Source organism: Mustela nivalis, assembly GCF_964662115.1.
Source record: "Mustela nivalis genome assembly, chromosome: 17".
Lineage (NCBI taxonomy): Eukaryota > Metazoa > Chordata > Mammalia > Carnivora > Mustelidae > Mustela > Mustela nivalis.
The window spans coordinates 17,960,987-17,986,991 of NC_139036.1; the positions used below are offsets into that span (position 1 = coordinate 17,960,987).

At 45.7% G+C, this 26,005-nt stretch overlaps 1 protein-coding gene across 1 annotated transcript in view; it reads left to right on the forward strand.

The window, feature by feature from the left end:
• Positions 1–1,307: 1,307 nt before the first annotated feature.
• The window catches only part of PRPF8 (pre-mRNA processing factor 8), a 35,229-nt gene continuing 10,531 nt past the window's right edge, over positions 1,308–26,005 (forward strand). The window contains exons 1-27 of the mRNA XM_082706990.1: positions 1,308–1,495; positions 1,685–1,795; positions 2,274–2,442; positions 3,399–3,563; positions 3,710–3,928; positions 4,053–4,265; positions 4,383–4,508; positions 4,595–4,700; positions 5,998–6,188; positions 6,296–6,415; positions 6,507–6,696; positions 6,820–6,939; positions 7,050–7,184; positions 7,890–8,019; positions 8,400–8,596; positions 8,725–8,931; positions 9,054–9,217; positions 9,370–9,496; positions 9,615–9,807; positions 10,095–10,282; positions 10,650–10,888; positions 11,113–11,259; positions 11,455–11,665; positions 11,861–11,977; positions 24,957–25,204; positions 25,442–25,621; positions 25,825–25,960. Coding sequence (XP_082563116.1) covers positions 1,696–1,795; positions 2,274–2,442; positions 3,399–3,563; positions 3,710–3,928; positions 4,053–4,265; positions 4,383–4,508; positions 4,595–4,700; positions 5,998–6,188; positions 6,296–6,415; positions 6,507–6,696; positions 6,820–6,939; positions 7,050–7,184; positions 7,890–8,019; positions 8,400–8,596; positions 8,725–8,931; positions 9,054–9,217; positions 9,370–9,496; positions 9,615–9,807; positions 10,095–10,282; positions 10,650–10,888; positions 11,113–11,259; positions 11,455–11,665; positions 11,861–11,977; positions 24,957–25,204; positions 25,442–25,621; positions 25,825–25,960 — 4,338 coding nt within the window. The 5' untranslated portion in view covers positions 1,308–1,495; positions 1,685–1,695. The remainder of the gene's footprint in view (positions 1,496–1,684; positions 1,796–2,273; positions 2,443–3,398; positions 3,564–3,709; positions 3,929–4,052; positions 4,266–4,382; positions 4,509–4,594; positions 4,701–5,997; positions 6,189–6,295; positions 6,416–6,506; positions 6,697–6,819; positions 6,940–7,049; positions 7,185–7,889; positions 8,020–8,399; positions 8,597–8,724; positions 8,932–9,053; positions 9,218–9,369; positions 9,497–9,614; positions 9,808–10,094; positions 10,283–10,649; positions 10,889–11,112; positions 11,260–11,454; positions 11,666–11,860; positions 11,978–24,956; positions 25,205–25,441; positions 25,622–25,824; positions 25,961–26,005) is intronic.

The following is a 26,005-nucleotide window of genomic DNA, read 5'->3' on the forward strand; positions in this document are numbered from 1 at the left end:
GGACTCGATCCTAGGACCATGGGATCATGACCTGAGCCCAAGGCAGAGGCTTTAACCTAATAAGCCTCCCAGGCACCCCGTGGTTCCTCTTTCTAAACTCCAACTCTAGCATTTTCTATTACTTGGGATCCTTTTTTCCTTCCTCTTTCTTTGTTCCATCAAATCCTTCACATCCACCCATTCCCATCAAATCTTTACTAATGCTCCTCTCCCTTCTGTGACGTGTGAATCTCTGCACCAGCCAGCTCTTGCCTGAACTCTCCTTTGCATTCTTCTCTAATTATTTTACCTTTGAGTCCTAAATTATAAACCAGATTAGGACATTGTATCCGTTGCAATTCCTTGGCATCCTCCACAGTAAATTGTGTGAATTCAAACAAATTTACCTGTTGACCAAGGCAGATTTAAAGTTTTAGGAAGGAGTAAGAGAGATAGGAAGTGAAACAAGGGTGGCACGAGATGGGACACAATTCAGGCAGCAAAACATGGGCAGAGCCTGAGGAAAACAAGAAGCATTTATAAGGTGTCCCCTATATACTCCATAATGCAATCATTGCCAGAGAGAGAAGAGAAGAAATGGAAGGAGAGGGGAAAAGACACCAAGTAATGTTGTTCCGCAAGGCTTGTTTATTATTCTGGGTTCATTGTCTAACTCTTTGACTTCATGGGCAGGGTTAAATGCCCTGCCTCCAAGTCCCATCACATTGCATTATAAGATTCTGGGTTGCGGGGCACCTGGGTGGCTCGGTGGGTTAAAGACACTGCCTTCGGCTTGGGTCGTGTTCCCAGGGTCCTGGGATGGAGCCCGCATCAGGCTCTCTGCTCTCTGCTCGGCAGGAAGCCCGCTTCCTCTTCTCTGCCTGCCTCTTTGCCTACTTGTGATCTCTGTCAAATAAATAAATAACATCTTAAAAAAAAAAAAATTCTGGGTTGCTTGACCTCCCCGCTCCCTATGAACTCCATAAGGTTTGGCTTCTTCCCCTGCTGCATTTCCAACCTCTGATACATACTGGGCACTCAATAAACAAAGGCTTAATAAATGAATGTATGAACAAAGGACTGAAAGACTCGGAGCTAGCCGACCTCAAGGGCACATTTACGAAACTACACACAATGTAAAATGCAGATGTTAACAAATTTATTTTTCCAAAAATAAGGTCTGTGATAGTCTGATGGCCCCCAATCGCTGACGGTACGGCAGGGGAACACCTACTACCGGTCCCCAAGGAAACCAGAAAAAGGCGGCAGGCGGGGCTTGCGCTCCCGGACCCCACCTTCTTGCGTTCCTGGCTTTCCGCCTATGGGCCCGCCCTCTCTGGTCCTATCTGCAAGTCTGACTGGTGAGTTCTCTAATCCGTCTGAGCACCCGGGCTCCTACTGGATGAGCTGCTGAACGAGAGTTGCGTACTTCCCGGCGTTGGGAACGCGCAGCGGACGTAGGTCTGCCGCCATTGCTTTGCGAAGAAAGCTGCGGTCTCTGAGAGGGCCTGTGGGGGTGCGTTGCGGGCTTTAAGAGCTGGGCTGCAGGAAGCGTGATGGGGTCGGGCTGGATAACCGGAAGGTTGGGATGGGCCGGGCTGGGAGAACTCTGAGCAAAGCAGGACTGCAGGCCCGGGGTGTCGATGTGTTCCTCCTGGGCTCGGGCCCGATTGCTCGTTACATTTTTTCTTTCTCTGTCTCCTAGATTCTCCGGGAATGGCCGGAGTATTTCCTTACCGAGGGCCGGGCAACCCGGTGCCCGGCCCTCTAGCGCCATTGCCAGATTACATGTCGGAGGAGAAGCTGCAAGAGAAAGGTGAAGAACGCGTGCGGGAGCGGCTCCTGCGGGCCCTGAGGCTTAGGGCGGGTGTGCGCCTGCGCGCAGCGGGTTTGCCTTTCCCCGTTTTGGCAAGGTTCAGAGCATTAGCTGCCCGCTCACTTATAGCCCCGTTTATTTTCTCATCTAATTAAGTGTTTAAAGATGTCTGTTATTTGCAGCCACTGATCCAAGCCACGGGGACACAATTGCAATGGAAAAAAGAAAACCCAAACCCTGCCCTGGTGGGTGGAGTTGCAGTGAGGGAGGTAGACAAAAAACTTAAGGATCTATAACAAAATTGCTTAAATGTGATAAAAGAAAAAGTAAAGCAGAATGAGATAAGAGAATTGTCAAGGAGTGCTCCAGTTATGCCCACCCCTAACTCCTACATCCTGACAGGGGCTTACCCTGGGGTGAGAGGTGGGGATGATTAGGGTAAGGGTGTGCGGTTGTTTAAACTGAGGTGTCTTTGTAGCCCGAAAATGGCAGCAATTACAGGCCAAGCGCTATGCGGAAAAACGGAAGTTTGGATTTGTGGATGCTCAGAAGGAAGACATGCCCCCAGAACATGTTAGGAAGATCATTCGAGACCATGGAGACATGACCAACAGGAAGTTTCGCCATGACAAAAGGGTCTACTTGGGGTAAGCAGTCTCTTGGAATTTGGAGTATGGCCCTTTCCCCTTTTCCCTGTCCCGTAGGTTGCTATCCTGGATAGTTGCCCTATCATTTTGCGACAAGAATCCTCTATGACAGCCCATCTTGGTGGTTAGAGGAGAAGAGAAGAAACTAGGATTCTGTGATATTTCCAGATACTCAGTTACTCTCTTGATTGCCTTAATTTTTTTTCTTGACCTGGTACTAATTTATCTTGTTGAAGCTATGATAAGATGTCCCTATCTTTGGATTGAAATCCATAAGAGGACACTACATTCTTGTTACCTGTAACTCCTCAGTGAGCAGAATTCTGAGGTTCAGGATATTTTAACTCCTGAGGCCTCTATACTCTTGTTTTTCTGTGGCCCCAAGCTGAGTGAATACAGGTATAAGTGCCTTAGCAAATCTTTTTTCCATTTGGATGTAAAAATGTTAGCCACTTAATAAACTGGTCTGAGATAGCTATTTTAAAAAGATAGCCAAAGATGTTTTGTTTATTTATTAAAAAAAAAAAATGGTTTTTGAGAACTGTGCTAGGGGCTAGGGATAGAGCAGTGAATAGAAAATAATGGCCTTTCTGGATCTTATGGTTTAGTGGCATGAGACATGAGAAAGATGGTTACGATAAAATATAAGTATTTTATTATTTATGGGAAGGTACAGAGAGTAAATAGTCCAAAAGCTGTTTTTAGAGGGACACCTATTGATATAAAGGGACAGAAACCCAATATTGTGGACTGTGAAGTTTGAGCAAGAGTGGCACAATTGGAGGCGGGGGAACAGGGTTCTTGGTCAGGGAGGGCCTGTGTGCTACATTTGAGAGTTTGGACTGTAAGGCAAGCTTTCCTATGGAATGCTGTACTGTGATAACCATGTGGCTTCTCTGCGGTACAGGTAGCAGAACACCTTGTCATTTATATCCTCTCTCTCCCTGATGTTGCAGTGCCCTCAAGTATATGCCCCATGCAGTCCTCAAACTCCTGGAGAACATGCCTATGCCTTGGGAGCAGATTCGGGATGTGCCTGTGCTGTACCACATCACTGGAGCCATTTCTTTTGTCAATGAGATTCCCTGGGTCATTGAACCTGTCTACATCTCTCAGTGGGGGTACGAGGGGCTGGAATGTGGTTGTTGCTGTTGTTGGCACTGGTGATGGTAGTCGTGGTGGTGGCGGTGGCGGTGGTGACGGCGGCGGTGGCTCTGATGATTGGGGGCAGTGGTGGAAACCATAGTGTGACATTACTGACTTTTAGGTCAATGTGGATTATGATGCGTCGAGAAAAAAGAGACAGGAGGCATTTCAAGAGGATGCGTTTCCCCCCTTTTGATGATGAGGAGCCACCTTTGGACTACGCTGACAACATCCTAGATGTTGAACCACTGGAGGCCATTCAGTTAGAGCTGGACCCTGAGGAGGATGCCCCTGTGTTGGACTGGTTCTATGACCACCAACCATTGAGGGACAGCCGGAAGTGAGTGGTGGTTGGAGTTTCTGTTCCTGTGAGACTTTTGAAAATCCAGGAGTCCTGGGTGAGCAATGGGTAGAATGGCTTGGCTAGGTATTCTTCTTGACATAGGTCTATGTTTTTTTCCTAGGTATGTGAATGGCTCTACTTACCAGCGCTGGCAGTTCACACTGCCCATGATGTCTACGCTCTACCGCCTGGCCAATCAGCTCCTGACAGACTTGGTAGATGATAACTACTTCTATCTGTTTGATCTGAAGGCCTTCTTTACCTCCAAAGCACTCAATATGGCTATTCCTGGAGGCCCCAAATTTGAACCTCTTGTTCGAGACATCAATCTCCAGTAAGTTGGAGATACTAGGGATTATAGGCACCTTGGGTTGGATAAAATCTAACTTTGATCCTGTTGTAGTTTCCAAATTCCCCAGTTAGTCTGCTCATGTTTTATTTGGTGCCTTAGGGATGAAGATTGGAATGAATTCAACGATATTAACAAGATCATCATCCGGCAGCCTATCCGCACTGAATACAAGATTGCTTTTCCTTACCTATATAACAACCTTCCACACCATGTCCACCTCACCTGGTGAGAGCTGAAGCAGTGGTGGGGGGAAGGAGAGGGTTGGGCCAGGGCTGGAGAACCTGAGCTTGCTTACTCTTCTTTCATTTTAGGTACCACACTCCTAATGTTGTGTTCATCAAAACTGAGGATCCTGATCTCCCAGCTTTCTACTTTGATCCTTTGATCAACCCAATTTCTCACAGGCACTCTGTCAAGGTGAGAAGAGGGAATGTTTGACCTTAGTTGCTGTTGTTCTTCTTCTTTTTTTTTTTTTTTTAAGATTTTTTTAAAAAGATTTTATTTATTTATTTGTCAGAGACAGAGCAGAAGCAGGGGAAGCAGGTTCCTGATGGGCAAGGAACCTGATGTGGGACTCGATCCCAGGATCCCTGGGATCATGATCTGAGCAAAAGGCAGATGCTTAACCAACTGAGCCATACAGGCATCCCTGACCTTAGCACTTTGAAGAGAAATTTCCTGACTGTGGCTGAAGTGTTACTAGATAAAAATTCAACTAAGGGAGACATGTTTGTCATCCTGTTTAGTGTTCCCCTTGAGCTTTTCTTTTTTTAAGATTTTATTTATTTATTTGACAGAGACACAGCAAGAGAGGGAACACAAGCAGAGGGAGTGGAAGAAGGAGAAGCAGGCTTCCCGCCAAGCAGGGAGTCTGATGCAGGGCTTGATGCCAGAACCCTGGGATCATGACCTGAGGCGAAAGCAGATGCATAATGATTGAGCCATGCAGGCGTCCCAGTCCCCTTGAGCTTTAAGCTAATTTGACAGTTCAGCACTTGGCTCAAACTAAGTTATTGGTATAATCTGGGTTTCTATGATTGGGACATTATATGTAGTATATTCTGGTCTGTTTGCATTTTGGGTTTCTTCCACTCCTTTTATTGAAATACAGTTCATATACACATAAAACTTACTCATTTTAAGTGTACAATTCAGTGGTTTTTAGTTTGTTCATGAAGTAGTTCAGCCATTCCCAGAGGCAATTTTCAAACCTATTCTTCGTCCCAGAAATCCCCATACCATTAGCAGTCACTCTGTTTCCCTCAAACCTCTCTTCCTTGGGAGGCAAATCTGTAGATTTGCCTATTCTGGAGATTTTATATCAATGGGATCTTGCAGTATGTAGTCTTTTGTGATTGGCCTTTTACACTTGGAGTAATGTTTTTGATGTTTACCCATGCTCCATAGTGTTCGTAACAGACCTCCTTATTCTAGCATAGTTTTTGTGTTTATTTAAGGTATTGGGGCTCCTTTGGGAGACCTTTGGTGGTGAGCCAATGGGGTGTGAGGAATGATGCTTGCGTTCCTGGTTGGTCCTGACTTGTTCTCTGTTCCCTTGGCCCCTTTTGTCCTGGCCCTTCGGGGCTTCTCTTGTCTGGCAGCACAGTTTCCATGGTAGATGGAGCCATTGTGCTTGGCCCCAGAGAGTTTCCCTGTCATCCCAACTCTCTGCCCAGTTCAATGGGAGCTGAACCCTTGGGGGTTCTTCTTTCAGAGCCAGGAACCGTTGCCTGATGATGATGAGGAGTTTGAGCTCCCAGAGTTTGTGGAGCCCTTCCTGAAAGACACACCCCTCTACACAGACAATACAGCCAATGGTATTGCTCTGCTCTGGGCCCCTCGGCCTTTCAACTTACGCTCTGGTCGCACCCGCCGCGCCCTGGACATCCCTCTTGTCAAGAACTGGTAAGACTGCCTGGGGGATGGTAGTAGATGTATAGGAGAAAAGATCCCAACTGGGTGGGCATACAGCCTTCCCCACAGGCTAGCTCTGGTTGGATTGTTTTTCCCAGGTATCGGGAGCATTGTCCTGCCGGACAGCCTGTGAAAGTGAGAGTCTCCTACCAGAAACTGCTGAAGTACTATGTGCTGAACGCTCTGAAGCACCGGCCTCCTAAAGCCCAAAAGAAGAGGTAGGGCGCCTGAGGGTCATTGTCCAGACTTCTTTTGTTCCAGAGTTAACCAGGAAGCTAACTCTTCCTCTCCTGTTTATTTCCACTCCAGGTACCTGTTTCGCTCCTTCAAAGCCACCAAATTCTTCCAGTCCACGAAGCTGGACTGGGTGGAGGTGGGGCTGCAGGTGTGCCGCCAGGGCTACAACATGCTCAACCTTCTCATTCACCGGAAAAACCTCAACTATCTGCACCTGGATTATAACTTCAACCTTAAACCTGTTAAGACCCTCACCACCAAGGTGTGTGCATTGTGTCTCAGGGATCTTCTTGAGGGGTGGACCGGTTTTGCTCTTTTGAAGGCATCCCTCCAGTGGGGACCATTGCTGATTAATGTTTTTTTCTATTCCTGGCACCTTCTCCAGGAAAGAAAGAAATCTCGTTTCGGAAATGCGTTCCATCTGTGCCGAGAAGTTCTGCGTTTAACCAAGCTGGTGGTGGATAGTCACGTGCAGTATCGATTGGGCAATGTGGATGCCTTCCAGGTGAGGCCAGGTAGCCCTGATCCCTGCCCCTGGTAGGGAAGCTGAAAGAAGCCTGAGCTAATCGTGGAGCTGGCTCTAGCTTAAAGCCCAATGGGGTCGTTGTGTTGCAGCTGGCAGATGGCTTGCAGTATATCTTTGCTCACGTGGGGCAGCTGACGGGCATGTACCGGTACAAATACAAGCTGATGCGGCAGATTCGCATGTGCAAGGACCTGAAGCATCTCATCTATTACCGCTTCAACACGGTGGGACCCTGCCCTCATACTCCCACTTTCTCTATCCAGTTCCTTTATTCATTCATTCACTCATGGCAGGCAGTGAGGGGGTGGGGTAGTGGGGTAGTGGGACAGGAAGAGAATCTTAAGCAGGCTTCACACTAGGGTGGAGCCTGATGGAGGACTCCATCTCAGGACCCTGAGTTTCAGATCTAGTTTAATTTTTAGGTCTAGTCAGGGCTTTTAACTGGGACTGAGTTAGAGGCTCTTAGTCTGTTGCTATTTGCCCTCACCTTATGAATTATAACACTTCCCTCAAAGCTGTCTCCTCCCCCCCTTTTTTAAAGATTTTATTTATTTGCCAGAGAGCAAGTGCGTACGTGCAAGCAGGGAGAGTGGCAGGCAGAGAGAGAAGCAGACTCCCTGTGAGCTGTGAGCCCGATTCAGGACCCGATCCCAGGATCCTGGAATTATGACCTTAGCTGCAGGCAGATGCTTAACTGACTGAGCCACCCAGGCATCCCCAAAGCTGCCTTTAAAGAGAGAATCTGAGTTACTGGTTTTTGCCTTAGAATTTTTCATTTACTATATTTCAGATGTTGAGGTCCCAGAGTTTGCCTCTTTTTCACTCTGCTGTCTAAGATGTGTTCCTCTTGATCCCACCTATGTGTGGTTTTCGATGGTTCCCTAAATGAATTGCTAACTTACGTTCTTGATTTCTGCTTGGGACCATAGGGCCCTGTAGGGAAGGGCCCTGGCTGTGGCTTCTGGGCTGCTGGCTGGAGGGTCTGGCTGTTTTTCATGCGTGGCATCACCCCTTTGCTGGAGCGGTGGCTGGGCAACCTCCTGGCCCGACAGTTCGAAGGTGAGTGGTTTTCTCTGTGTCCGCTTGTGTTTTATTGTCGCTTCACAGGTAGATCATACGTTCCCTTTGTATCCCCCTGTTTGAGAATCCCTTCCTGCTTGAGTGCCTCTAAGAGGTCCCATTCTCCAGTGATTCTGACCTAGTATTTGGTTTCTTGGGCTTCTTTCTGGGACCTTGAGGACATTTACATTTGTAGGATGGAAATTTCTTGGAAGCATAGTTGTGAATGTCTTGAAATAACTTGTCTTTTTTGCATGTGTCAGGTGTGTGGACACTGTTTATACTTTTTCATTTCAGTGTAACTGTGGTTGATGAGGGCGCGTGATGGTAGAGACCGATTAAAAGCAATGAATCTTGCTTTTAATCAACTTTACTCCTAGGTCGACACTCTAAGGGGGTGGCAAAGACTGTTACAAAGCAGCGAGTGGAGTCGCATTTTGACCTTGAGCTTCGGGCAGCTGTGATGCATGACATTCTGGACATGATGCCTGAGGGAATCAAACAGAATAAGGCCCGGACGATCCTGCAGCATCTCAGTGAAGCCTGGCGCTGCTGGAAAGCTAACATTCCCTGGAAGGTGGGTGTCACCTCAACTCGGGGAAGGCATGGACATCATCTTCCTGGGGGTGGGATTAGTACTCCTGGGCTCTCTTTGGGAGCTGTGTGGTTGCTATCACTTTTTCATTGTGCCTTTTGTACTTTCAGGTACCTGGGCTGCCAACACCTATAGAGAATATGATCCTTCGATATGTGAAGGCCAAGGCTGATTGGTGGACCAACACTGCCCACTACAACCGAGAACGGATCCGCCGTGGAGCTACTGTGGACAAGACTGTTTGCAAAAAGAACTTGGGCCGCCTCACTCGGCTCTATCTGAAGGCAGAACAGGAGCGACAGCACAACTACCTGAAGGTTAGGCAGCTTAGGTTAGACTGTGGGGAGTGGGCAGAGGGATAGATTGCAGAGTTGGGACCGTGCCTTGTCCATAGGGATTAGGCTATGGTGGGAGGCTGATTATCATGTCTGTCTCACAGGATGGGCCATACATCACAGCAGAGGAAGCGGTGGCAGTGTATACCACCACTGTGCATTGGTTGGAGAGCCGGAGGTTCTCACCCATCCCATTCCCCCCACTCTCCTACAAGCATGACACCAAGTTGCTCATCTTGGCGTTGGAGCGGCTCAAGGAAGCTTACAGGTGAGGGGGGGAGTAGGTGGATTCCTTCGGGAAGGTGAGAGCAGGGAGATCAGCGTCATTGTCATAGCCCAAAGGAAGGCTGTTTAGCCTCAGTCCTTTCTGGGTTTGGCTTCCTCTTGTTTTCCCATTCATCTTACCTGTTTCCTTGTCAGTGTGAAGTCTCGGTTAAACCAGTCTCAGAGAGAGGAGCTAGGTCTGATCGAGCAAGCCTATGACAACCCCCACGAGGCATTGTCCCGCATCAAGCGTCACCTCCTCACACAGAGAGCCTTTAAAGAAGTGAGTAAGCTAGTCCCCAAGTGTGCTGTTGGCTGTGCTATTCATTCATGGCATCCAGGGTAGTGGGTTGCCTCAGGTGATTGGTGGATCAGAGTAAGCCAGCTTCCCTGTCCCGCAGGTGGGCATTGAGTTCATGGATCTCTACAGCCACCTGGTGCCTGTATATGACGTGGAGCCGCTGGAGAAGATCACTGATGCCTACCTAGACCAGTACCTTTGGTATGAAGCCGACAAGCGCCGCCTTTTCCCGCCCTGGATCAAGCCTGCTGACACAGAACCACCTCCTCTGCTTGTTTACAAGTGGTGCCAAGGTAAAGCTTTTCTGGCTTTGTCCTTGGGGATTGAGGTGAATTGGGTTAATTTGAAGTGAATTGAGTTCTGCATCAAAATTCTCATCCAGGCTGTATAATTAGTTTATTCTCTTGCTGCATAGTGCCAGGGAAATAGCGTTGATGTTAAATCAAGCAAAGCTGACACTCTTAGCAGTCCAGGTGAATGAGTGGAGTAGACAAGGTTATGGATTGTGATAGGGACTGCAGGCACTAGCCTTAGAAGGGAATTTCTAACCTGCTGGAGACCTGTCTTGCCTACTCCTCAGGCATCAATAATCTGCAGGATGTGTGGGAGACAAGTGAGGGTGAGTGCAATGTCATGCTGGAATCACGCTTTGAGAAGATGTATGAAAAGATCGACTTGACCCTGCTTAACAGACTGCTGCGACTCATTGTAGACCACAACATAGCTGATTACATGACAGCCAAGAACAATGTTGTCATCAACTATAAGGTGTGTCTTAGGGGCAGGGTATCAAGGAATTGGGGAGGGTGTGTCTGGCTCTCTAAGGTAGGATTTGATGAGGGAAGGACCAAGGAGGATGGGCCCCAGAGAGACTTGAGGCATGGCCATGAGTTTAGAATTGTTAAGAGTTGGGGGCACCTGGGTGTCTCAGTGGGTTGAGCCTTTGCCTTCAGCTCAGGTCGTGATCCCAGGGTTCTGGGATTGAGTCCCACATCATGCTCTCTGCTCAGCGGGGAGCCTGCTTCCATTCCCTCCCCCCTCTTCTGCCTGCCTCTCTGCCTACTTGTGATCTCTGTTTGTCAAATTAATTAATTAAAAAAAAGAATTGTTCAGAGTTGTAAATTTTTCTTTCTAGGACATGAACCATACAAATTCCTATGGGATCATTAGAGGCCTGCAGTTTGCCTCATTCATCGTGCAATACTATGGCTTGGTGATGGATTTGCTGGTGCTAGGACTGCACCGGGCCAGTGAGATGGCTGGGCCCCCTCAGATGCCAAATGACTTCCTCAGTTTCCAGGACATAGCCACGGAGGCTGCCCACCCCATCCGTCTCTTCTGTAGATACATCGATCGTATCCACATTTTCTTTAGGTGAGGGCTTGCCTGGATTTGTATCCTTGCAGGGCACTGAGGCATATGCCCAGCCTCTGGACGTAGCTCTTGTAACTTAGTCGAATTATGGTGGGTTGAAGCTTTAAAATGGAATGAAGTCCTATGCGTTAGGTGGGGGTTGGAGGTGGGCTTCATCTGCAGAGCTATAGGGCTCATGGGTCCCAAGTTGTATCAGTCTCAGCACTGCGTCTTGCCTGGTACAGGTTCACAGCAGATGAGGCTCGGGACTTGATCCAGCGTTACCTGACAGAGCATCCTGACCCCAACAACGAGAATATCGTTGGCTATAATAACAAGAAGTGCTGGCCCCGAGATGCCCGCATGCGCCTCATGAAGCATGATGTCAACTTGTGAGTCTAAGTTGGGGCTGCGGGAGCTGGAAGGACATCAGCCTAAGGGGCCCAGAGAACAGTTAGAGGGAATTTATGAGGTTGTGTCCTGGGTGGGAGGAGTGTACTCTCTAGAATATTTGTGAGTCTGGCCTTCTGAGAGAGGTTCCTTCAGGTTCCAGGAGGCTAACATGACCGTATGTTCCCTGTGAGCAGGGGTCGAGCAGTGTTCTGGGACATCAAGAACCGTCTGCCACGGTCAGTGACTACAGTTCAGTGGGAGAACAGCTTTGTGTCTGTGTACAGTAAGGACAACCCCAACCTACTGTTCAACATGTGTGGCTTTGAGTGCCGCATCCTACCTAAATGCCGCACCAGCTATGAGGAGTTCACCCACAAGGATGGGGTCTGGAACCTACAGAATGAGGTACGGTCTGGAAAGGTACTTGGAGCAGCATTACCACCCCTGTACCTCTGGGCTGCATGGGGGTGAGGAACACTACACCTTTTCGTTATCGATTGAGCCTTGGGTGGATAGAGTTGAGTGGGGGGCGGGGGTCAGAGTTGGGCCTTGCTTCTGTGGCAGTATCAGAGACAAATTAACCTTGACTGTATGGTTTAGGTTACTAAGGAGCGGACAGCTCAGTGTTTCTTGCGTGTGGATGATGAGTCAATGCAGCGCTTCCACAACCGTGTGCGTCAAATTCTGATGGCCTCTGGCTCCACGACCTTCACCAAGGTATATAAAGCCTAGCTTGCCTCATGTTTCCTGTCCATCTCCAGTCCCTTTCATCTCTTCCTCTGGTTGGTTCTTGTTCCCAGTTTTTCTCAGTGTACCAGTTTCCGTGTTTATGGTATAGCAGCTTAGGATGTCAAATAGCTCAGGTACTTTCTGAGAATACCTTGTAGGGAATGTCCAGCCTAGTTCTCTGTAGTTGTGATGACTCTAAATTAACAACAGAAGGTTGGTTCTTTAATTTGAACAAAATTTTCATTTTTCTCATCTTACCAGAGGCTTATCGTTTATTCACATAGTTTGTCTTTTAACCAATAACTGTGTGTATGTTAAAAAGCAAGCATAACTTGCTATCTCGGTGCTTGTTCTCCCTTTCAGTTGCTTCCAAAGGCCCAGCTGAAGGCTGGAATTGAGAGAGTAATTTGGGGATTTGTTAACTGTGTATACTTAAGTTTATGTAAGGTTTAAAAAGCCACCTTGCGGGCACCTGGGTGGCTCAGTCATTAAGCGACTGCCTTCAGCTCAGGTCATGATCCCAGAGCCCTGTGATCGGGAGTCCCACATCAGGCTTCATGCTCAGTGGGGGTCTCTTTCTCCCTCTGACCCTCTCCCCTCTCATGCGCTCTCACTCTCTCGTGCGAGATCTCTCTCTCCCTCGCCCCAATAAATAAAAACTTTTTAAAAAATAACCATATATTCTTTAAAAAAATAAAATAAAAAAGAGGCACCTTGCTCTTCTTGCTGTCTTTCCATGCTGCCATAATGGTGCCCATAATGCCAAAAAGAGAGAGAAGTGATAGGTGGTTTTTTTTTTTTTTTTTTTTTTCTGTTTTTAAAATTTATTTATTTATTTGTCAGAGGTAGGGGGAGAGAGCGAGTGAGCAGAGTGTCAGGCAGAGGCAGAGGGAGAAGCAGGCTCCCTACCGAGCAAGGAGCCTGATGCGGGACTCAATCCAAGGACACCGGATCATGACCTGAGCCAAAGGCAGCCGCTTTACTAACTGAGCCACCCAGGCATCCCGGGAAGTGCTAGGTTCTAATTACGCTGTGCTCCAAACACTTAAACTTACGGCCTCAACATCAAGAGTCGCATGCTCTTCAAACTGAGTCATTCAGGAGCCCATTATCTTAGTATTTCTTTTTTTTTTCTTTTCCAAGATTTTATTTATTTATATGACAGAGACACAGTGAGAGAGGGAACACAAGCAGGGGAAGTGGGAGGGGGAGAAGCAGACTCCCTGCCAAGCAGGGAGCCCAATTCGGAGCTCGACCCTGGGATCACAACCTGAGCTGAAGGCAGACGCTTAAAGGCTGAGCCACCCAGGTGCCCCTGTCTTAGTATTTCTAACTTAAAATTTCTCGGGTTTTTTGGTGGGGGGTTAGTAGAAGAGGAGAGAAAAGAAGAGAAAACTTGGGACGCCTGGGTGGCTCAGTTGATTAAGCAGCTGCCTTCAGCACAGGTCATCATCCCAGCATCATGGGATTGAGTCCCACATCGGGCTCCTTGCTCCGCAGGGAGCCTGCTTCTCCCTCTGACTCTGCCTGCCACTCTGTCTGCCTGTGCTTGCTCTCGCTCGCTCTCTCTCTGACAAATAAATAAATAAAATCTTTAAAAAAAAAAAAAAAAAAAAGAAGAGAAAACTTTTCTTTTTAGGTTGGTTTATTTCCTCCAAGGGCCGGATATTAGGAATTATGTAACTAATTCATTCCATTTGGTGATTGTTGATAACTACTATGTTGAAGGCTCTGCACACTACACGTAAGATAGAGTCTCTGCTTTTGTTGAGTTGGCCTGCCTAGTTGGAGAGACACATCCATGGATAGGAGAACTATAACAGGATGTAGTGTTTATAGAGCTATTGTATTATTTGGGAATCTTTGAGAAGACTTAGATTAATGTTTCTAGCCCAGTCTGGGAGAGGGAGAGGAAAGGCTTCCTGGAAGAAGTAACATGATGAGGCAGGTGAGGGAGGGCATTCCTTCAGCCTTACGCCTTGGAGAGGTAACTATCATGATATGTGTGGGGCTATACAAGGCTTAGTTTTATTGGGGTATGGTTGTTGAGTTGGGAATGTTGGGATACAGGGGTGGAATAGATATGCAAGAGCCAGATCCTGGAGGGTATTGCATGCCTTGTTAAGAATCCTCTGAGGGGGGTGCCTGGGTGGCTCAGTGGGTTAAGCCTCTGCCTTTGGCTCAGGTCCTGGTCCCAGGTCCTAGGATCGAGCCCTGCATCTGGCTCTCTGCTCAGCAGGGAGTATGTTTCCTCCTCTTTCTCTTTGCCTGCCTCTCTGCCTGTTTGTGATCTGTGTTTGTCAAATAAATAAAATCTTTAAAAATCCTGTGAGGGTCTTAGGTCTAAGAGCAACTTTTCCAGATTTCTGTGTTAGGTATGATTCTTCTTGCAGTTGTGAGGAGGATGGGTTTGGGATGGGGTAGAAAATCCGGTTTGGGGTTTGGAGGTTCTGAATTACCGATGACAGTGATGACAACAGTGAGGGGACAGGAGCAGATCTGATAAGTAGTTAGCAGGTAAAGTCAGCAGAGCCTCATTTTGGTGGAATGCCAGAGGGAAAGGAAAGTAACAGTTTTGGGCGTGGCTGACTAGGTAGATATTGGCACTACCAACTGGAAGAGTACAGGAAGAAGAGCAGGTTTAGGAGGGAAGATAAATAGATTTAGTTGAGGATGTAACAAGTTTGAGGTTCCTGGGAACATCCAGATGGAGGTGTTTGGCAGGTATTTATTATATCCTTTTTCTTCTGTTCCAAGGTATATATGTATGTGTGTGTGTGTTTCCCACCTTAAATTGATAGTCTTTTAGATTTGCTGAAAAATAATTTGGACTTCAAGTTTTTGAGGGAGAAATGAGGTGAGAAAGAGCAGTGAGGGGTAATTTCAAGGCTCCTAGAGGATGTCCAAATGGAGATATTTTGCAATCTGAAGCTTGGAAGAGATGTCTAGGTGGAAGATGTAGATTTAGGAGTCTGTCGAAGGTGGTGGTTTAAAGTTCAAGAGTAAGCAAGATTGTCTAGGTCAGGTGTAAGGAAAGAAGAGCAGAGGGATGAATTTGGAACCATAGGAAACACTGAGCAGCAGTGTGGCCAGACTGGGAGAGTGCCAGCTCATTAGAGCCAAGGATGTCAGGAATTGAGGCAGGCATTTAAGGGTGTCAGTTGCCTAAGAGTGTTTTAGTTAGATAAGGCCTGAAAAGAATCCATTGGATTTGGCGGTCAGGACGTCATTGGTGACCTTAGCAAGAGCTGTTTCAGAAATAGTGGGGAGAGAAGCCAGATTGAGGCTTTATGGGAAATAAGGGAGTGGAGACTTCAAGGACTGGCAACTTGCCAGAGCTGGAGTAAAAGGAAGAAGGACATAATACGCCACCTAGAGGGAGATCTAAGCCAAGGCACTATTTTTGAATGGGATTGGCTTGAGGATGTTCCCATTAGGGAGCCAGGGGACAGTTCAGGGTACAGCAGACCCGTGTGGTAAGTAATGGAGCAGTGTTCCCAAGAGTTGAATGTGGGGGTACAGTAAAGGACAGGCAGAGGGAAATATCCTCTGAACCTAAAAGAAAAGAGGTCTGGACAGATGTGAATATAAAGTTGAGTGGGAAATTACAATCTTGAATTTCTCAGTTTTGCCTGTGTTGGACTTGAGCATGGTGTTGAGGGAATAATAGGATTGTTGAAGAAACTGTGCCCCAGGTGGGTGTCAGGAAAATGAGGACAACTCTCGAGTGTGAGTTCTTCCCAGAAACACTTAGCTACTCAGTGACAGGATGGACAAAGTCCATCATATCATGGCAGTGAGGTGATTCAGGATTGGAGTTTGCCAGAGGATTGTTGTGGAGTGGTAAGGGATTGGATGCAGGGAAATCAAGAGTTCTGGCTTCTTTTGGGATCCTGGATTTGTTTGGATGGGCATGGTGGGTAGGAAGAGACTAGACGAGGCCAGAGGTCTTGGGAGAAAGTGTAGGGATCAGAGGAGTAGATAGATATGTTAGAGGTGAGAACCTGAGAGCTCAGAGCCTGTGAGGTCATAGGTTAGGGAAACGGTTTAGAAGCAGTTAGAAGGACAGGTTCTGGAGTCCAGTCAGGTTCAGATCATAGCTCTGTCATAACTAGTTGGGATTTTGGGCATGTCACCCACTTTGGGCCTTAGTTCTTTTCATAACGTGGGGATACTGATGATGACGTGCTTGGCTGGCTCAGTTGGAAGAACATGCAACTCTTGGTCTCGGGATTGTGAATTTGAGCCCCAACTTGGGTTACAGATTACTTAAACTTTTTTTTTTTTAATGGGGAGGGGTGCCTGGGTGGCTCAGGTGGTTGAGTATCTGCCTTTAGCTCAGGTCATGATCTCCAGGTTTTGGGATAGAGCCCCGCGTCAGGCTCCCAGCTCAGTGGGGAGTCTGCTTTTCCTTCTCCCTCTGCTTGTGGTCTGTCTGTCTCTGTCGTGAATAAGGTCGTTTTAAAAAAACGGGGGGGGGGTGGGGATGCTGAGGGGCAGCTAGGTGGCTCACTTAAGCTTCTGACTCTTGATTTCGGCTCAGGTCATGATCTCAGGGTTGTGAGATCGAGCCAGGGCTCCCCTCTCAGTGGGGAGTCGACTGCTTCTCTCTCTCCCCCCACCTCTCAGATATTTTTTAAAAATGGGGATACGGGGTGTCTGGGTGCCTCATTGGCACCTTGCCTTCGGCTCAGGTCATGATCTCAGGGTCCTGGGATTGAGCCCCGTAAGCAGGGGAGCCTGCTTCCCCTCTGCCTCTGCCTCTCTGCCTACTTGTGACTTCTCTCCCTGTCAAATAAATAAATAAATAATCTTTTAAAAAATGGGAATTCTGAACGTGTTACCTAGTTCCGGGGGCTTTTGTGAGAATTAATATAGTACGTTATATTTAATAAATTGCTTAATAAAGGTTTGCCATCATTAATTGGAGGAATCAGGGATTATGATCAGATAATAGAATATAGGGATTTATTTCTTGAGGCAAAGTACTTGGAATAAAATTTCTTGGTCTTCCAGTCTTGATAGAGGGAAATATCCAGTAGGGTAAGAGGTGGCTGAATCTTAAGCTCCTCTAAAATGTCCTTCCTCCTTGGATGCTTGTAATCATCGCTGCCGCTACCACTTTAGATCCTTTCGTCATTCTTGCTTTAGGTATATGTAGCACACTAGCTAGAACTTGGAGACAGGACTCTTCCCTTCGGTCCTAGCTATAAAATAAGGCTGGGACATTTAAGCAGGTTTTGGTGAGGGCCAGGAATAATAGAAGAAAAGCAGAAATGGACTTGGATAGTCTGACTTACGAGGTGCAGTCTGCTTAGCTTCCGTTTGGGAAGGGCCTTGTGGCTACCTTCCTGCTTGGTTTCCTGCCTCCCTACTCTGCTTCCCTCACCAGGGAATCCCTTTCTGCATGTCCAGATGACTTGGAAGTCTAAAGCCAGAGGGACAAGAGTGCCTGGGTGGGGCACCTGGGCAGCTCAGTCTCTTAGGCATCTGCCTTTGGCTCAGGTCATGATCTGGTCCTGGGGTCAAGCCCCACATCAGGCTCTGTGCTGGGTGGGGAGCCTGCTTCTCCCTCCCAGCCCCCCACTCATGCTCTTTCTTACTATCTTTCTCTTAAAAAAAGTATATATATATATATATATATATATATGTATTATGTATGTTTTAATTTTACTTATTTACTCCACAGAGAGATCACAAGCAGTCAAAGAGGCAGGCAGAGAGAGAGGGGGACACAGCCTCCCTGCTGAGCAGAGTGATGCGGGGCTTGATCCCACGACCCTGAGATCATGAGGCTTAACCCACTGAGCCACCCACGTGCCCCTAAATATATTGTTTTTATACAATTTTATTTTATTTGAGAGTGCGGAGGGAGGCAAGCAGAGGGAGAGGGAGAAGCAGGCTCCCTGCAGAGCCGGGAACCCAGTGAGGGGCTTGATCCCATGACCCTGGGATCATGACCTGCACCGAAGGCAGATGCTTAACTGACTGAGCCATCCAGGCGTCCTCTCTCTAAATAATGATTTAAAAAAAAATCTTTAAAAAATGAAAAATAGGGGCGCCTCGGTGGTTCAGTGGGTTAAGCCTCTGACTTCGTCTCGGGTCATGATGTCCGGGTCCAGAGATCGAGCCCCGCATTGGGCTCTCTGCTTGGCGGGGAGCCTGCTTTCCCCCTCTCTCTGCCTGCTTGTGATATCTGTCTGTCAAATAAATAAGATCTTTAAAAAAAAAATGAAAAAATAAGTTAGACCTACTTCAAGAGAACATCTGTGCCTGGCAGTAGATGTATTTGTGTTCCTTTGGGGGTTTTGTTTTGACTTCTATTTCATGTTAGTTATTTTTAGACTTAAATTTTTAGAACAATTTTAGGTTTAAAATAACATTGAGAGGAAGAGACAGAGATTTCTTGTTATACTCCCTGCCCCCACATATGGACAGCCTTTCTCATTATCAACACCACTCACCAGAATGGAACCTTCTTTACTAAGGATAAGCCTACACCAACACATCATAATCATCCAGAGGCTGTAGTTTACCTTCTGGTTCACTCTTGGTGGTGTTCTGTGGGTTTGGACAAATGTATTATGACATATATCTATTATCTGGCTATTCATCTCCCTGTCCAGCCATACATATACTTTTATTTTTACTTACATTTACTTTTATTTTTACTTACCTGCTTCCTTGCTTGCTTATTTATTTATTTGTTTGTTTATTTATTTATTTGACAGACAGTGATCACAAGTAGGCAGAGAGGCAGGCAGAGAGAGAGAGGAAGAAGCAGGCTCCCTGCTGCGCAGAGAACGCTATACGGAGCTCAATCCCAGGACTCTGGGATCATCACCTGAGCCAAAGGCAGAGGCTTTAACTCACTGAGCCACCCAGGCACCCCATACATTTACTTTTAAGTGGGAAAAAAAAAAACTTGCCACCTGATGTATCAGAGTTCCAGGTTTTTTTGATTACTGTTAGATACTAAGAAAAACAAGGAAACACCTAGAATCCTATCATCCTAATATCAGTTTTTATTTTTCTACATCCCCTTCCAAGTGGGTCGTGTGCTATGTTGGGCAAGTTATGGAAGTTGAATTTGCCTCCCCACTTTTTTTTAAATAATTATTTATTTGAGAGAGCAGGAGCAGGGGGAAAGGCAGAGGGAGAGGCAGGAGCAGACTCCCCACTGAACAGGGAACCCAATACTGGCTCTGTCCCAGGACCTGGGATCATGACTGGAGCCAAAGGGAGATGCTTAAGCGACTAAGCCACCCAGGCACCCCAAATTTGTTCCTTTTCTGAAGACTTAACAGCATAACGTTTAAAGTTACTATCATGTTACCTAGCCTGTGGGGTCGCTCATTCAGTGGCATTTTCTTTCCTGCTTCCCTGAATCCCCAGCAGCTCTGGCTTTTCTTAAAGGAATGTGGTACTTGGGAATTCATACTTATTAGCCACCAGGAATAAAGCCCGGGTAATTGCAGTAGAACTGTGTGTTGGGTGGTAAAAACCATGCAGCTGGCAGGCAGTTCAAGGACCAGCTATAGTCAGAAAACTCACTAAGGCTCACAGTTGTTCTACTGAAGTCTATTTGCCTTTGCCCCCAGATCCTTTCTGCAGATCTCTTGCCTTGGTTGGTTCATCTTAAGCATGAACTAGATGCTCAGTATAGATTTTGTGATTTGATTAAGGCTGTTGAGCTCTGTAGTTCCTTATCGTGCTTACCTGAAGACTGCTATTTGCTCAAGGCTAATTTCTATGATAACTCCAGCCATTGTGATCTTGCACTTTAGTCATACTCCTTACCTTAAAGTCTTGATTATTATCATTTGGATTATCATTTGGGATTTTGTAGTTTGCCTTTTTTCCCCCTTATTCTTAACCAGCTTTGGTTTCGTTGATTTTTATTTTTCTCTTTTCTATTTCACTGTTTTCTGCTCTTACAGTATCTTTCCTTTGCTTACTTTGTGTTTGAATTGCTTAGTTTTCTAGTTTAAGGTGAAGGTTAGAAGATCAATTTTGAATCTTTCTTTATAAATATTTTTAAATATAAGCATCCAGTGCTGTAAATTTTCCTCTAAGCACTGCTTCAGCTGTATCTTTCAAATTTTGATAAGTTGTGTCTTTATTTTCATTCAGTTAAAAATACTTTTTAATTCCCCTTGAGAGTTTTTATTTCATCCATATGCTATTTAATTTAAACATATTTGAGGATTTTCCAGGTATTTTTGTTATTAGTTGCTAGTGTAATTCCATTATGGTTAGAAAACACACCTTGTATGATCTTCATTTTTCCAGATGTCTTAAGACTTGCTCTGTGGTCTAGCATATAAGGTCTGTCTTGTCGACTATCTCATATGTACTCTGTAATCTTACTGTTGGACCGTGTCTTATGAATGTCAGCTCAGATTGAATGTGTTGAACGAGTCTTTCTATATCCTTAATATTGTTTTGTCTGCTTCTATTAGTTACTGAGAGAAGAGTCTTGGAAATCTCCAACTACAGTTGTGGATTTATTTATTTCCACTTTCATGTCCATCTTTTTTATTTTTGGGTTTTGTTTTGTTTTTGGAATGGGTTTAGAGACACAGTTCACCTTATTAAAGACATTCAAGCTTTGGGGTGCCGGGGTAGCTCAGTCCGTTACGGGTCTACTTCAGCTCAGGTCATGAACCCAGGGTCCTGGGATCAAGGCCGGCCTCAGGCTTCACACTCAGTAGGAAGTTTGCTTGTCTCTCTTCTCTCTGTGCTGCTGCCCTGCCCCTTGCCTCACCAGCCCCACCACCGCCCCCGCATTTGTGCTCCTACACACATGTGTGGGCTCTCTCAAATAAATAAGACATCAAGCTTTTAGTGTAAAGCCACATGACATTTAGCTTTTGAGCATGGAAGAAGTCCTGAAGTTTGAAATCTGGAATCTTTAAAATACTTAGACAAACAAAATTACTCCTGTAATAGTTAAGTTGTAATTGTATAAAAAGGCAGGACATTTTGTTGAACAAAACTGAAAGTTGGGCAAAATGTAGTTGGCTTGCAGATGGAAAACCAGCAAGGATTCATCCAAGATATTAGCAGGCTTAGGGGAATGGGGGGCCATTTCATTGGTAGCAAAACGCAAACTGATAAGCATTTTGTCCAGGGAGCAGTGAACCTGCATGCAGGTGATGACCAAGGGAGTACGCCACGTGGAGTGCTATGTCATGTACCTAAAGAGACCGTGAGAGTTAGAACTGGACTTTGTAACTGATACACACATAGATACCACTGCTGTTTGTTTTTTATAAAGATTTTACCTATTTGAGAGAGAGAGAGAGGTTGAGAGGGGAGAAGCAATCTCCCTGCTGAGCAAGGAGCCCAACACAGGGCTCAATCCCAGGACCTTGGGATCATGACCTGAGCTGAAGGCAGCCACATAACAGACTGAGCCACCTAAGTGCCCCTACAAAGCCTTTTTTTTTTTTTTTTTTTTTTAGATTTTATTTATTTATTTGACACAGAGAGATCACAAGTAGAGAGGCAGGCAGAGAGAGAGGGGGAAGCAGGCTCCCTGCTGAGCAGAGAGCCCGATGCAGGACTCGATCCCAGGACCCTGAGATCATGACCCGAGCTGAAGGCAGCAGCCCAATCCCCTGAGCCACCCAGGTGCCCTTTTTTAGGTTTTATTTATCTGATAGAGATTCGAGACCGGGAATACAAGCAGGGGGAATGGGAAAGGGAGAAGCAAGCTTCCCACTGAGCTTCCGAGCCTGACATGGTACTCGATCACAGGGACCCTGGAATCATGACCTGAGCTGAAGGTGGACACTTTTTTTTTTAATATTTTATTTATTTATTTGACAGAGATCATAAGTAGGCAGAGAAGCAGGCAGAGAGAGAGGGATGGGGAAGCAGGCTTCCTGCTGAGCAGAGAGCCAGATGTGGGGCTCGATCCCAGGACCCTGGGACCATGACCTGAGCTGAAGGCAGAGGCTTTAACCCACTGAGCCACCCAGGTGCCCCTGCAGGTGGACACTTAATGATTGAGCTACCCAGGTGCCCCTCCTTTAACATTTTTTTCGTAACAGTCTACTGGCAGTAAATACAGTCTATATTCTGTATCTTTTTGTGTGTCTATAAAAGTGTTTATTTTGTCTTTTTTTTTTTAAGATTTTATTTATTTGACACAGAGATCACAAGCAGACAGAGAGGCAGGTGGGGGTGGGGGAACAGGCTCCCTGCTGAGCAGAGAGCCTGATGTGGGGCTCAATCCCAGGACCCTGAGATCATGACCAGAGCTGAAGGCAGAGGATTAACCCATTGAGCTACCCAGGCGCTCCTTTGTCTTCATTTCTATTAATGTAAGTTGTTATATACTTCTGCAATTTTAGTGTTACTGATTCCATCAGAATATTTTTTTTTTTACTTCAGGTACTGTAATTTTTATCTCTAGACATTCTGTCTTTGTGTTTATTATCTTTTCTCTCCATATTACATTCATTTTTTTAAAATATATTTAAGCATAATTATAAGGCTTGTTAAGTAGCTGTTTTAAGGTCCTTGCTTACTAATTTCATTATTTGTGTTATTGTTAGGTCTGTTTCTATTGATTGAGGTTTTCTGATGATAATTTTTTTTTTTTTGCATGAATGGTAATTTTCTATTACATGCTAGAAATTTTGAGTTTTACATTATAGGTTTTGTAACTTTTTTTTTTTTTAAGATTTTATTTATTTATCAGAAAGAGTGGGGGGAGAGAGCGAGCACAGGCAGACAGAGTGGCAGGCAGAGGCAGAGGGAGAAGCAGGCTCCCCGCCGAGCAAGGAGCCTGATGTGGGACTCGATCCCAGGGCGCTGGGATCATGACCTGAGCCAAAGGCAGCTGCTTAACCAACTGAGCCACCCAGGTGTCCCGTAATTTTTTTTTTTTTTTTTTTTAAGAGTATTGAGCTGTGTTATGTCAGTAACTTGTGGATTAATTTGGTCCATTTAAGGCTTTTAAACTTGGTTGTGGAAAATACATAGCACCCTTTGTTCTGGGCTAACGTACCTCTGTTGCTAGGTTGATAACTTTCTTGGGGCTCTACCCAATTCCCATGTATTATAAGGTCTCTCTGCTCTGGTTGGTGGGAACACAAATTGTTGGCAACCTCATGATCTGTGGGACTTCTGCGGCTTTCTGATCTGTGGCATTCTTTTTTATTATTCTCATTTAAATTAAGTTAGCCAGCATATAATACATCATTAGTTTCAAGTGTAGAGTTCACTTAACCATGTTGCCTGTAACACCCCATGCTCATCGCATCGGTGCCATTCTTAGTGCCCATCACCCAGTTACCTCATCCCCCCGCCCCCCTCCACTCCAGCAACCCTCAATTCCCTAGAGTTAAGAGTTCTGGTGTTCTTCTAGATGTTGGGGTTTTACTGCATATAGGTTGGTACTCAGCCAAAAGCTTGAGGGGGAATCCCTTCATGTAAAGGGATTCCCTTCATGGAAAGATCCAAAGATCTTTCTGAGAACTTGCTTCTCTCTAGTACTTCTGCCTGACAGATTCTAGCTGCCTTGGCCTCCTGAATTCTAATCTCTGTCTCTTCAGTTCAGTGAGACTGTTGTTGGGCTTTGTTTCCATTCCCCCTCCATGTGTGTGGTGCAGCTGGGAAACTGCCAGTAGGCAGGATGCTGGGGAACTTGTGGGGCTCACTTCATTTGTTTACTTTTTCTCAAGGGTCATGGTCTATGTTGCCTATTTGTCGGTTGTCTGAAGATACTGTTTTATGTATTTTGCTTAGTTTTGTAGTTCTTTATAATGGGAAGGCAATTTCTGTGGTCCCATTAGTTTTTATTTCCTCTATTAATTTTTAGTAGTTTTTCTCATCCCTTTTTCTACCCCGTCCACCCTGGATTACTTACCGTACTTGCTTTTAAGTGTTTATATTGCCTTAATTGATTTTTTCCAGATTAAATTCACACTTTAAAAATACACAATTCAGAGGTTTTCAGTATATTCATAAAATTGTGCAACCATTACCACTTTTACATTCTAGAACATTTTCACCACCCTAAGAAGAAACTATTTTCATGAGCAGTCCTTTACTCCCTGTTGTTCCCCCCATGTCTAGCTCCTGGCAACCATGAATCTACTTTCTGTGTGTATGATTTGGCCTGTTCTGGACATTTCATATAAGTGGAATTGTGCAATATGTGACTCTCTTGGCTAGTGTTCCCCCCCCCCCCTTTTTTTAAGATTTATTTTAGAGCAAGAGAGAGCATTTGTGTGTGATTGGGGTTGAGGGGCAGACCAGGAGAGAGAATCTTCAGGCTCCCCACTGAGCATGGAGCCCGACACAGGGCTTTGTCTCAGGCCTCTTGAGATTATTACTTGAACTGAAACCAAGAGTCAGATGCTTAACAGACTGAGCCACTCCTGTCTAATTTCTTTCGCCTAACATGTTTTAAAGATTTATCTGTGTTGTAGCATGTATCAGTTCTTGAATCCTTTTCATTTGCAAATAATGTTCTTTTATATGGATATACCACATTTTGTTTATCCATTTGTCAATTGATGGACATTTGTGGTTTTCTTCCACTTTTTGGCTGTTAGGAATAATGCTCCTGTGAAGATTTGTGTATGCTTTTTTGTGTGGACACAAGTTTTCATTTCTCTTGGGTATATACTTTGTAGTAGAATTGCTAGATTATATGGTAACTCTTTAACTTTTTGAGGAACTGCCAGGTGGTTCAGCCATTGTATCATTTCACATTCCCACCAGCAGTATTAAAGTGTTCCATTTTCTTCACAGTCTTAACACTTGCCACTTGTCAGTAGCCATTATTATAAGTGTTAAATAGTATCCTGTAGTTTTGATTTATATATACTTTCCTAATGATGAGCTCAGATCTTCCTTGAGAACTAGGCAGAATATTATTAGCTGGATAAAGTGGTCCCTACCACCACCACCCCCATAGCTCACTTTACTTTCTCCCCACTTTTTTCAGATTGTGAATAAGTGGAACACAGCTCTTATAGGCCTTATGACATACTTTCGGGAGGCTGTGGTGAACACCCAGGAGCTCCTGGACTTGCTAGTGAAGTGTGAGAACAAGATCCAAACACGTATCAAGATTGGCCTCAACTCCAAGATGCCTAGTCGGTTCCCTCCTGTTGTGTTCTATACCCCTAAGGAGTTGGGTGGACTCGGCATGCTCTCAATGGGCCATGTGCTCATCCCCCAGTCTGACCTCAGGTAGGACTTGGTTGAAAATCCTGCTACGAGTGCCTGGCTGCCTCAGTTGGAAAAGCATGCAACTCTTCTTCTCCAGGGTCATGAGCCCATGTTGGGTGTGGAGAGGACTTAAATAAATAAGCAAAAACTTCTTTAAAAAGGGGGGAAAAGGAAATCTTGCTAGACCTCTGAGGAAAGGGGATGTTTCTTTTAAGTTTTATTTTTATTTTTTCTAAAACTTGGTTGTGCCCCAAACAGGTGGTCCAAGCAGACAGATGTAGGTATCACACACTTTCGTTCAGGAATGAGCCATGAAGAAGACCAGCTAATTCCCAACTTGTATCGCTACATACAGCCGTGGGAGAGTGAGTTCATTGATTCCCAGCGGGTCTGGGCGGAGTATGCACTGAAGAGACAAGAGGCCATTGCTCAGAACAGGTAAACATCCAGGAAGGTATGGGAGTCTGGTCAGAAGTGTGGAGGGGGTGATCTTTGAGCCTTGCATGGAGGTCAGGAGCAGAGCATGCCCATATTTTTATGGAGACAAATACCTTCTACATCTGACCTGTTTGTCCTTGGCTAGGGAGGAATGGTAAACTCTTTGGAACAAATGTTTGATTTAGATCTTTTTTCTTTGACAGACGACTGACCTTAGAAGATCTAGAAGATTCATGGGATCGTGGCATTCCCCGAATCAACACCCTCTTCCAGAAGGACAGGCACACGTTGGCATATGATAAGGGCTGGCGGGTTCGAACTGACTTTAAGCAGTACCAGGTACATGGAGGGGATGATAGAAATTTTCCCTGAATTAAAAGAATC